This window comes from Corvus kubaryi, unplaced genomic scaffold, assembly GCF_017639235.1.
Source record: "Corvus kubaryi isolate FWS band 111438036 unplaced genomic scaffold, C.kubaryi_AGA036_p1.0 split2-37374, whole genome shotgun sequence".
Lineage (NCBI taxonomy): Eukaryota > Metazoa > Chordata > Aves > Passeriformes > Corvidae > Corvus > Corvus kubaryi.
The window spans coordinates 6082897-6095458 of NW_024582082.1; the positions used below are offsets into that span (position 1 = coordinate 6082897).

General features: G+C 40.7%; 1 protein-coding gene across 1 annotated transcript; it reads left to right on the forward strand.

The window, feature by feature from the left end:
- Positions 1 to 904: 904 nt before the first annotated feature.
- Positions 905 to 7014, forward strand: CUNH5orf15 (chromosome unknown C5orf15 homolog). Its single transcript, XM_042014471.1, has 3 exons — positions 905 to 1029; positions 3770 to 4356; positions 5405 to 7014. Exons 1-3 carry the CDS (start codon positions 927 to 929, stop codon positions 5534 to 5536), a joined length of 822 nt encoding a protein of 273 aa, XP_041870405.1. The 5' UTR covers positions 905 to 926; the 3' UTR covers positions 5537 to 7014.
- The last annotated feature ends 5548 nt before the right edge of the window (positions 7015 to 12562 follow it).

Here is a 12562-nt window from a genome sequence, read left to right on the forward strand (position 1 = left end):
TGGCAGTGTTCTTAGTGCTCTCTGAGCTCTGACAATTGCACATACACATGTATTCAGCTCTTGGATAAAACAAGATAACACAACTTACTTGTCTTTTATTACATTCAGTAAGTGAATTACCTCTCTATAAACAAGTAAGTGTGGGCAATGAACAGTTACCGGCTTGGATCAACTTCAGTGGCTGTTCGTTTGTACTTTTATGTGTGAGCCATTGCCGTGGGTGGCTGCAATGATGGCAAGAGCTGAGGTGCAGGAGGACGTGTCCGATGAGGCAATGCCATTGCGACAGCGTGAGACTGCAGAGCCACAGCCGCAGCCCACAAATTGGGAAATGCTGACTTCCCTCTTACCGGGAGCCATTCCTGAGTATTTCCTATCTCAGATATTTAACCCAGCGCTCCTGGGAGAAGTAGTCCCCTTCCAGACCTCACCGATCCAAATGAGCCATATGCAGACAGCTCCCAGGAGCATGGCAGATGCAAGCAGTGAGAGGACCAGAACTGGTCTAAAGCTGAGATAGGAGGATTCAGATCAGATATTATGAAAAACTTGTTCGCTGTCGGGGTGGTCAGGCATTGGACCGGGCTGCCCAGGGAGGTGGTGGAGTTACCATCCCTGGAGGTGTTTTAAGAGGCACCCGGATCTGGCGCTGGGTGATGTGGTTTAGGGGTTACGGTGGCGGTGCTGGGTGGAGGGTTGGACTGGACAGTCTAAAGGTCTCCCAAACTTGATGATTCCATGACTGTATGATTCCATGAGTCAGTGATTCCACGATTCCAAGACTACCACTCCACAGTTCCCCGGCTCTGTGACACCGTGCCGCTCCCCTCAGCTCCTGCGCGCGCCTCCCGCCTTCCCGTCCGTGCGCCTGCGCGACCGCCTCACGAGGGGCGGTGCCATCGCCACGTCCGCGGAGGGGGCCCAAGATGGCGGCGGCCGGCGGCGAGCGGCGAAGGCCGGCGGGCCGCGCCTTGTGCTTGCTGCTGCTCTGCGGCTGGGCCCTGGCGGCCCGCGGGCAGGTTTCCTCCGGTGAGCGTCGCGGGGCCGGGTGGGGGGCGGGCTGCGGGCGCTGGCCTCGGCCTCTCGTCTGTTTGGGGTGGGTTGGGGGCAGCGAGCGCTGGGCCCTGCTCCGGGGAAGGGCAGCGCCCGGGCAGGGGGTGGGAGGCCGCCTGCCAGGTGTGCACGGCTTTTGTTGCTGTGAAGAGCAGTTTAGCCGGTTACTTAATTAACCAGATTTGGGGTTTTTTTCTAACTACTCTAGCTGCGTGCCTGGTTTTAGTCTCCCCCTCCCCTAGAAATTAAGTTTATGTTATTCTGCAAGTTGACCCCTAGTTAAGTGTTTTCTTTCTCCTCCTTAAACCTACAGACGGCTGTAACCAAAGGCTAATGAGTGTTTCAAGGACAGTGAGTTTCTCTTTGTGTTAGATGGACTACTGGCTGGGCAGTGAAGAGAAAGGAATTAGTGAAGGAAATAAAGGGAACTGTTTGATCCGTCAGTGTGCTTGTCAGTCAGTATATCCACACCAGCTCTATTTGTGTTGCCCCTCACCTGGTCTAATGGGTAGGCAGAAGAATTTGGGACAGAAACCTGTAGGAAACTGAGAATTTTTAACTTCAGGAGTCATGAAACAACTTGCTTTCCAAATGCATTTTTCCTGGAAGTGAATTTTAACCGTGATGTGTTTTTTATGTGCGGTATTTACTAAGAGGGTTGTGTTGCTAATCCTGTCACTATGATTGAACATTAGTATCTGTTTCTGAAGCTGAGGCATCTCTGGATCTAAAATCATCTGACAGTGTTGTGTAACTGTAAACAGTGCAACCACCGTTTATAATGCCAAATAGTTTTGGGTAAATATCATAAATCAGTTGTGGTTTAGCTGCTAAACTTCCCGCTGCTACTAACATAAAAAACCCCTAAGCTTATTTTAGGAATAATAGGAGTTTGCTCTTTTTTAGTCTGAAGCTGCAACAATAGCTAGTGGGAGACCCTTGCATTTAAGCATATATCCTTCTAAAACCTCCATGTTAAAATGAATTCAAGAATAATTTGAAATGTAAGGCCAGATGCAACATAGTTTTATAGGCAAAATATGCTTGTTTGTATTTCAAACAGTTTAGCTATTACTGTCTAATAGTTTTTGTCTGTTTGGGGAGGGTAGCAGTAAAGTTGACCTCACAACATGCCAACTAGCTGTAAATGTGAAACTATCTTGCAACTGCCTTTCCTCGTATTTATCTCTGCATATGCAATTAGCTGGCTTGACTCCTGAGGGGAGATCAGAATTCCCTAAACTTGTCCTGGATGAGAACTGCACAAGTTAATGTTGATAAAATAATTCAGATGAGTAGTTTTTTCAGCAACAAGAAGTGTATTAGATGTGAAATGGTTGACTTTGAACTTCAGCAAAGAGGCACCATGGTGTCTGGTTCATGTGAGATGAGTTGAGTCTTCTGTGTTTTACAGTTGGTTAAAGAGTCATTCATACTGTAAAAGTGTGCCATGTAAACAAGAGCTCTGTTGTAACTGAGCCTCAGCAAATATACAACTTCCATGAATAACGTGATTCAGTGTCCCCTCTATAATATTTTACTTACAAGTAACCTGACACAAGCAGTTGGTTGAATGCTTCGTTTCTAGAGTCTGTAACTTTCCAGCGAGGCTTGGAATTGTTTAATGAAAGTACTGTTGCTTTTGTAAAATGAAATATTATTTTGGCAAGCCAAAATACAAGGCAAGTATGGTTTCTGTATTTATATGAAAATGCAGACTGAAAATCTAAAATTTGTTACACATTTTTTACGGTGCCTCTGGATTTGAATCTGGAAGTGATGTGCTGCAAACATGAATAGTTTGCTAACTTTTAGGTTTAAAAAAAATTGGCTATTCTTAAACTGACTCTTCATCTTTTTCTCTTTGGATAGAGAAGAGGGACAGTGGGCTCTGCATCTGGATTTAATGCTCACCTTGTTTTTTTTATGTAGTTCTGCAAAGCCATCCCAGCTTTGGAGAGATGCTGAATTTGCCTGAGGGTGCATTGTCACAGTGCTCTTTCTGACTTACTTCATTACAATAATTGCTGCCAACAGAAGGCGTTCCTCCAGGAGCATGGGTAGTCAGATTGTCCTTTCTTCAGCATTTCTTTTTAACCTGTGGCTCAGTAGTTTCATTTGAGTTAATACAAGGTTGGAAATCTTTTTCAGTGTCTACAAATTCAATAAAAATTAGTGCCTGGGAAGAGGTGCTGGGACTTTGTGTCCTGGCCAAAGGGGACTTTGCAGTGTCTTCTCATTTTTTGTTGGGAAAACATGCAATGGTGAAAGATGAAAAACTTAACTGCAGTAAAAGCTTTCCTGAGAACATCCTCCTTTGTAGACCTAAGCTCAATCTGTGGGAAGAATAATTCGATGATGGACAAAAGGCTAATCATGTATGATTCTACAAGACTTCATGAATCCACAGGGGGAAGGATGACATGTCTTTGAAGTTCTTACGTCGGGAAAACAGGCGTGCTGAGTTTTTCAGGGACACTTTGCCATACTAATCTAGAAGGCAATGTGCTTCCAACCTTTAGTTCCTGTCCCACTGAAGACTTTTCTTTGGAAGTTGCCAAAGTACAGGAATGTGTATTTCTGCAAATGAATTCTAAGAAGTTTGCAGTGTGACATATGCTGTGTTCTTCATATGATTTCTTGTCTGTGAAAGAAATTTGTGGCAATAGTTTTCTGTCTTGTGCATACTACTGATTGTTTCTCATCCTTTTGTCAGGTCCTGTGAAAGCAGAGATGTTTACGAGAAATAGTTCGTCTAAAAGTGAGAATGAAACACTGAGTAGATCCCAAAATTTGACAGACAGCTTGCAGAGTTTAACCTCAGCAAGAAAGGAGGCATTCCCAACAGCAGCCAAAATCAATTCGATGACTGCAGGAAAGCCACCTACAGCAGATGGTGACTCTTCATCACCTGTTGTCCCTGCTAGTCCGGTATCACAGGTGGATGTTGATGGTTCTGAAGATACTAAAATTGAGGAAGAGGATCTTCTAACAGATTTGAAAGACACACTAAGTAGTTCCCCACCCATCATAAAAGAAACTATGGAGTCAGATGGAGATGACTATGCTTATGAAATGACACCAAATTCCAGATACAACCCAGACCTTCTAGAGATGTCAGAAGATGACAACTCTGACACCATCAGTAACTACAATGAGGAGATCAAGACCCTTGATGAGAAGATAAAAGGTGTTTCTGTCTCTGGGTTGGATGAAGAAGAAGACAGTCATTTCTTTTTTCATCTGGTTGTAATTGCCTTCTTAGTAGCTGTTGTTTATGTCACCTATCACAATAAGAGGAAGGTAGGTGTGCTCTGAAAGGTTGAGAGAAACAGCTGCAGTGCTTAAAATAAAGTTGCATTCCCTTGTACACTTCTTTAAGAAGAAGAACATAGCTTTTTGAAGAATGAAATCTTTGACCACTTAGTCTTGTGGTGATACTAATATGCAGATCACTAGTGTCATTTTTATCTGCACAATGAAAATGAACTCGAATCAAGCATTTGCGATTAGAAAATGAGTTAATTGGTAACATCAGTAATCAGTCAGTACAGTAGTGGACACTGGCAGTACACAACATGAGTTCTATAAAGAAGACCTGAGCCAAGTCAAGTGGGGGTGAGCGATTAATTTGTTTTCTGCACAGGATTATAAACAACAAATTAAGGGAAGTTTAATTGCAAATGGTGTGGAAATGTTATGACTGTGATAATCCTTCTAATAGTTCACTTTAAAATGTCTTCATAGCATAGATATTTTGAGAGTGTAACTACATACTTTTAGAAAATGTTTAACACTGTTTCCAGTTTTACATAGAGAAGCTACTAAGTTACTATTTTCAGGTAAATGTTTCTTCAGTACAAACTAATTCTCTATATTTCAAAAGTATCCTGACTGGTGTTATTTCAAAATTTATTGCTGGCACTAAAAATTAACTCCAGCCCAACCAGGCCCAATAGAGGTGCATGCACAAATTTGCATTAAACCATAGTTTAATTTTTAGATATGATGAAATTTAGTGTTTATCTTTGGGGAGAACACTGATTTGGGTGAGGATTTGCTGGATTCTGAAAAGAAAGCAGCTGAAAACCCAAAACCTTCTTTACTGTGCAGTGGCCTATTTGTAATGTGCATTGCCGACTCTTTGTAGGGAAAGATGGTGAAGACTTGCATTTGAAAATTTATCTGAGAGCAGTTCAAATAAGTGATTAAAAAATGCCTTGTCTTTGCCACAGTAATGCCCTTGCCAGCATGCGGAGTAAAACCATGATGTCAGTACCACTGTGAAGCTGTCTATCAAACCCAAAATGTTTCTGCACAGCATCTATAAGTTGTCCCGTTTTTCTTTCAGATCTTCTTACTGGTGCAGAGCCGAAGGTGGAGGGATGGCCTGTGCTCCAGGACAGTGGAATATCATCGTTTAGATCAAAACGTTAACGAAGCGATGCCTTCCCTGAAAATAACCAATGACTACGTGTTTTGAAAGCACTGTGATTTGAGTTTGCTGAACTTACCACTCTTTGCCTGCCCAGTCATGTAATGATATTCAGGTATTCTAAATAAGCTGCTTGTATGGAAATGAGATGTACTCTCTTTGACCTGGATGTTTTGGAGATTAAATCTCATGGAAGATCAAGGGCATGATCCATCTGTTTGCTACTTTGGTCAGGTTTTATATCAACTGTAAAGATACAGAGTTTAATAAATTAGTGATATTTCTAGTCATTAAGCATCATTCCCTTCTGTCTGGAGCAGTCTTAATAGTTATACTACAAAAAAAAAGCATAAAATATTTTAGGTCTAATAAATTAATGACTTTGGCATCACTAAATCAAATTAATGATGTCTTTGCTAATCGCTTACATGGCTCATAAATTCCCCTATATTGCAAACTGAAAATATAATTACTTTTTTCTGTGCTTAAATTCTGATGCTGCAAGTCTTTCATCTCGTTTTTTCATATTCTGTTTGCTTGTTGCATAATTTGATCCTATTTTAGGCAAAATGGCTAGAATGGCAATTTAATAATTTCTGTATGTGTTCATGCCGTAAATAATTTAAAAATAATTATGTATAACCCATTTTATTTCAGAAGTTTTATACCATATATTTCCTAAAATGCTTAAGGTGTTTGTGAAGGTATGCAGCTTCCTGACTGTCCTTTTTTTTTCCTCTAATGCTGTTTATGACTACTTCATTGTCTTTGTAATTAATGAATGGAAAACAAGCCTTGTTGAATAATCTTACTAAAATATAGATAGCTGACAGGCTTTCAATATATCAAAGTTTTCTATTGAATTTTAAGACGGTTGGGAAATGGCTATGTGATTTGTTATATTATAAATGGGAGAAACTGTAAGAATAATTTATTTGGTTGTTCTTCTGACCCAGGTAACAGACAGGTGAAAGTAAGGGTGTAGGGGCTGCCAGTCTCTGGACAGTGCACTCTCATTTTTGACAAACATTTATGCATTAGTGTAAATCAAGTTACTGGTACAGTTGTTTTTTTGGTGGTGGTTTTTTGGTTTTGTTCCTTTTTGGTTTTGTTTTGTTTTTGTCTTTCGTACTTCCATTATTTATGTTTTCATGAGTTGTAAAATATAAAATTTTAGTTTTCTGTACATTCTGTTTGTGATTTAGTTTTCAAACTGATAAATTTGTAAATAATAGTTAATCAGAACCCCATAATTAATGACTTGGTATTCAAGTAGTTATGTAATGTTTGGAAACAAATCAACTTCATGCCTGTTGGCATGAGGAGTCTGAAGGCATGATATTGTCTTATGACTGAAGTGCTAAAAGTTCTGTATCCTGCTGTTAAATGCATTCTTTTCATAACCACAGGAAGTAAAGCACAAACAAAATATCCCAAAAATTTTTTCTTGCAGTAATTTTTATCATATTTGGACCTGTATCACTTAATATTTTGAATAAGGTTTTTAAAATAAATGATAATAATAAGCCTGTGTTTCTTAACTATTTCACTGCTTATACAGTAACATACGACAAAGAACTTGCTTATGCTTGGAATTGGAAACCATTTCAAAACCATCTTCTCTGTTGCCCATACTGGGTGTATGAAGGTTTGTTTTATGCATCTGTTCAGTGGTGTGTAGGGTAGATAGCAAGGCTTAAATGAAATCTTTTAAGCTATTGGAATTAATGCATTCTTTAATATGATTTGTTTAGCTTAAGTTGTGTAGTTAATAATTCTTACCTGAACATACTTTAAAGTGTAACACTGCTGTGGTCAAGATTTAAAGGGAAAGGTTACTTCTCAAAGCTTCCTTAGGATATTTAAATATTGGAATTTGAGGAGGTGGCTAATGTTTTTGCACCCAAGAAGTTCAGTAACTTTGCCCTTAAATAAAGTTACTGATTATAAAGTGTAGTAATTTTGACAGTAGAAAATAGACTGTTCACCCTTAGCGGAAGCTTGTGTTCCTTTCAGCTTGGTATCACAGGCCTTGCACAGAACCCACGGTGAACAACCTGACTGTGCAGAAGTACAGTGATACCCACATGAGAAGTTTCTTTTAAAGTGTCATTTTCTTTTCAACCCACCCAGTGAATTAGGCCACCGAGACAGATGTTACATTTTCAGCCACTTCCCTCACTATAATAGCTACAATACTGTTAAAAAAATACAGACAATTAACATCAGTCTAAATTAGTAGAAATAAGGCATGTTCTGTTATTTTCTGGAGTTCATAGACATGAATTTCATCCATGTTGGCTGTCTTCCAAAGCTCTTGAAGCACAGTTCAGCTGGTGGATAAAACCAACGTAAATGTGTTCTTTCAGCTTTCTGAACAACTAACAGTGTCTTCTTTAAGACTGTATGTTAATATGTTTGAGGAATAATCTTGCATTTCCTTGCCCTCCTTCCTTCAAATTGTCTTTGTGAATAGACTGTCTCTAAGGAGAGATATTTATTAATCTTTACAGCTTTTAAGCTGTTCCTTACAACGAACCCACTAACTTCTGGAGGAGGAATGCACACAGCTACTGGCAAGGTTGACAGCTTTCCCTAAAAAGCTTATAGAAGGCAAAGGCCTGGCATGAGCTTAGTAAACCAGGTTGTTTTGCAGTCATCACATTTTAAAATGCTTGTAGGTTTACCTGTGCCATGACAATACCTGTCTCACAGATGTGGGATGTTCATTGGGTATTTATGCCTAATGACCTGCAGCTCCCTTGGGCTGGACTGCAAGTGTTAAATCAACTCTCTGCTGAATTGTCCATGTAGCTGTTCTCTGAAAATGCTCTTCATGAGGTTACCTTGGAGGAGAAAATCACACTATGAGCATTTTGCTCGTGAAGTCATACCAGAACTGAAACCTTTTGAGTTGGGTAAGTAATATTTGAGGTCATGAAATGATGGTTTGCACATGTGTCTTCCCTAGCAGAGTACAGCTTTGCCTCACTCGGGTACTTCAAACACTTAAGATGAGCAGTTACTCTTTGCTTGCTCTACTGTGGTGCACATCCTCTGTCACACAAGTAAGAAAAACTTTTTAAAAATAGAAATATTTTTTAAAATTAAGTTCTTCACTAATGATAATAAGGGCAGCTTGTAAGAATCTTTTAAAATTCAAAGGGAATTAATTTGAATTTGAAGTCCTTGAAGTTCTTTAAATAGTGGCTTTAGTTTGGGGAACTACCTACACAGATGCTCTGTTTGGATACTAATTTATTTTAAGGACTTCTGCTGAGTCTGTCTCCGTCAGGTTGACAGTTACTGCAGCAAGTTGCCCCAGGAGATAGTTCGGTCACACCAAAGTTTGTGGATGCATCACAGCAAATGATACTGTCATGATAATATCAGTGTTCTTAAAACCTGTCCACTGCTGATGCACAGCGTTCAGTAACGGGCTGCAGTGCCAATTAACGGCGGTGATTTGTATCCTAAAAGAGACATCCTGCCATCCAGTCCCTGCTGTGTGGCAGTATAAAAGTGTGGCTGCACTTCTAGCAAGGTGACCCCGGAAACAAAGCTGGCAAATAGCGATCTCTCAGCTCCACCCTGGCCCGGGGCTGTGCCGAATTGTTTGTCCAGCTCCCTTGTGTGTGATTCTCCCATTGAAAAGGGTCCTCGCCGTTGTGCAGGTGAAAGGTTTGACACGCACACAATGACGTTTTTTCCAAGGATACTTTTTCATTCTCAATAGCCCTTGGACTGTTGCCTGAGCAAGGGAAGTGCTTGCTGAATTGGCTTGGGCAGTCAATAGCTGTTGCCTAATAGCACCAATAGAGGGAAAGGTTTTTCCTGATCCGGTTTTGCAAGCACTCCAGCAGCACCAGGAGAGTGTGGCATATGTCATCCACTGCGATAAAAGAGCCATTTGCTGATGAGGCAATCAGGATTGAACTACTGGGTTTTAATTTCTTTAATTGAATTTGCTTGTGGAAAATTAAGAGCAGGCAATCAAAAATTCATAAAGTGCTGAGATCAAACAGGAAAAAGCGAGTGCATTTATGTCCATCTTACCAACAAGAAATGTCTTCATGAATTTCTTTAGTGAAGAAAGGAAACACTCTCACATTAAGGTGAATTATAACTTCCATCAGTATTCTGATAAAAGGAATAAAATATTCCTGAGGAGCTTTCTGATTAAACTTCCTGAGATGGAAGTTCAAGCTCTATTTATGTAGGTCCTTGTTAGTGGCTGGGTTTTATGAAATGAGGAAAGAAATAATGAATAGGATAGTTTAAACAAATCATACATTTCACTTTTACTATCCAGGAAATCAGGTCTTTTAAAATATTTATGGTTTAATTTTCATTTAGCACCAGTGCATATTATTCAGCTCTAAGTCAACTGTCCTTGGCTGCTGCTCAGTTGTGTACAGGGTGAAGAGAGAAGGGTTTATCTGAGCAGGGTGCTTTGAGTTACGGGAAATTAATTTGCAAGGTGGAGATGAAAAATGTCGTATCTCTTAAATGAATTTTAATGCTATAAAAATAATAGGGAAAAGAGAGAGTTCTGTATCTCTAACACAGACTCCTATTAATAAAAACACTGGTCAGGGGTTTTCCAAGTTATGGTCAGTTTAGGAAACCTCTGATGAGCCACAGTAGGGCAGATTTTATTTGCTTTTATTGTTGGTGGAAACCTGGCATGCTGAGCAAAGAGAAACCTGGCTGGCAGCAGGTACCTGCTCAGGCTTCAATTTTTTGCCTAAATTTGGAGGCAGTGAAGCCTCCTGGGGTTGGGTGGCAGGAGGGACTTGTTATCTGGCAGCTGTTGTTGCTGTGGAAGGGAAGGAGCAGGATGTCCCAGCAGAGGAGCTCCTCACCTGAGTTGCTGTCAGGGAGTGAAGGCTGCAGGTGTGTGGTGGGAGGTCCAGTGGGCAGCACTGGCCAGAACCTGGGTCACTGAGAGCCTGACACCCCGAGGGGAGGCTCTTACTTTCCCTGCCTTGCCATGCTCCCTGCTCTGGAAGGTAAGTGGGTTCCTAACCCAGTGAAACAATTCCACTTTCTTTTTGAATCCTATTCCTAGGCTGATTTTCAGTCATTTTAGGGTGCTGAGCTGGTTCACTGTGCAGCCAGACCAGCGCCAGAGCTGGCTCAAGGCAAGTGATGGGGGTGTTGAGAGCAGAAATGGGGCCGATCCCTGTTCAGTAGCAGCAAATTGTTCATTTTTGTTTCTCATTATGGTTTCGTCATTGTTACCATCATCAAGTTTCTCATAACCTTGTGTTGCCCCACAGCAGGGGAGGTTGGAACTAGATGATCTTTAAGGCCCCTGTCAACCCAAACCATACTGGGATTCTATGGTTCTAGAGCTGTTTCTGAGTTGTCTCATAAAGCCAAGCCCAAACAAGAGCATTTCATACTGTAGAGGCCAGGTGAGCAGTGGTTACTACAGTCTCAGCATCATGATTTTTGTTGCTGAGAGGCCAAGCCAGACTGAGGATTTGGGGTCTCTTCTGGTTTGCATTGTTTTTTGTGGAAATTTTCTTGTGGGGAAATTTCAGAGCAGACTCTCTGGGGAGGCTGAGGGGTGGCGCTGCCCCGTGGCAGTGCTGGTGTGTGCATGGTCCCCAACACCACAGCACCCCCTGTGCTGTGCAGCTTCCCTGTCTGGTCCAAAATCCAAACTGAAGCTGCATTTTGTGCCCCTACAAGGCTGAATAGCTTTTATGGGAGTGCTAAATCCTCATATAAGGCTGATAGAGCAGTAATCTTCAAGGCCATATATCTCAGCCACCCACAAAGCAGCAGAACTAACAACATCATTTTTGCACCCTTTTTTTTTTTTTTACTATCAAGTGCCCTTTAAAGAGAAGTCCCTGTACTGGTTTTTGTTAAACTTTTCTGATACAGACCATATGAATATCCTTGCTGTAATAAAAAATGGTTAATACGAGAACTTCTCAGCTTCACTGTTTCCAATGTATCTAACTAGAAAGGGGAGAATGACATCTTTAATTGATCCTTAAATCATTATCAAAATAATTTAGCAGCCTCCTAAAAGTTATTTTTAATTACAAGGTCTGTTGCCTTGTTAGTAACACTGAAAATCACTAATCTATGCAATTTCCTATCTTGAGTAAAAATAAAATACGTAGATTGTGTTATTGAGGTGCACTCACTGAGGTTTTGTTAGAGATTAAGTGAAACCAGATGTAATCCTTTTGTACTATTCTGTAAACAATGTTGAAATGTTGCTATTTAAGGAAGCTGATGGGGTTAAGAACTGGACTTGAGTTTCACAAGTGTACCCAGGCTGCTGAAATATTTAAAATTCAGACTACCTGAATTGGGGGACCCTTGTGTTTGTTGATCACAAAGCTGACCCTCATTATCAGCTGGCTCTGCAAGGCAGTAGGATTATGTTGTATATTTTGTCAGCACCCTCCTGCCTTTCATCTTGCCATGTCACAAGGTGGCTTGTGAGGACTAATGGAAGTGCTTTTTGTCCCTGGGGAAAATGTTTATGCTCTCCACATAACTGTTCCCCTTCTGCAAGCGGGGACCGTGAATTAAACCTTCAAAAGTATCCATATAACATAGCTTTTGCATTGCAACAAGCCCTAATGACTCACTTTAGAGGTATCTTTTCAGGTTAACTCATGGTTAATAGTTAAATTTCCAAATTGTAACAGGGTGAACATTCTCCAGCTGCAGTCACTGGGGCAAGGAATAGCTGATTATGAAGGTGCAAAGTTTTTTCAACATCTAAAAATTGTCCTCTTAGCATTAGCTGACAAATTCTAACAGTTAATCTGGAATAGGTTTTAGTTTATAATGCATGCTGACTGTGAATCCTAACAGCTGGAATGCCAGATGTTCAAAAAAGGAGAATCATATTCCACATTGTTTGGGGAGGGAAAGAAGGTTGGAACAAAGGGCATAATGGCATCATGCAGAAATTAAGCCAAAATCTTCCAAGCGACAATGTCACATTTTCAGTATCATTTCTGGGAAAGATTCTCTGCATTGGAACAGGTGATCCCTAGAGAAGGAAAAGCTGTCTTTGATCCTGAGTACAGAGGGTTT

Bases quoted from the DNA above. Each gene is read 5' to 3' on its own strand.
- CUNH5orf15 (XM_042014471.1), top strand. From the start codon at position 927: ATGGCGGCGGCCGGCGGCGAGCGGCGAAGGCCGGCGGGCCGCGCCTTG. The intron at 1,030-3,769 runs GTGAGCGTCGCG...TCCTTTTGTCAG, and splicing joins CCGCGGGCAGGTTTCCTCCG to GTCCTGTGAAAGCAGAGATG. The intron at 4,357-5,404 runs GTAGGTGTGCTC...TTTTTCTTTCAG, and splicing joins CCTATCACAATAAGAGGAAG to ATCTTCTTACTGGTGCAGAG.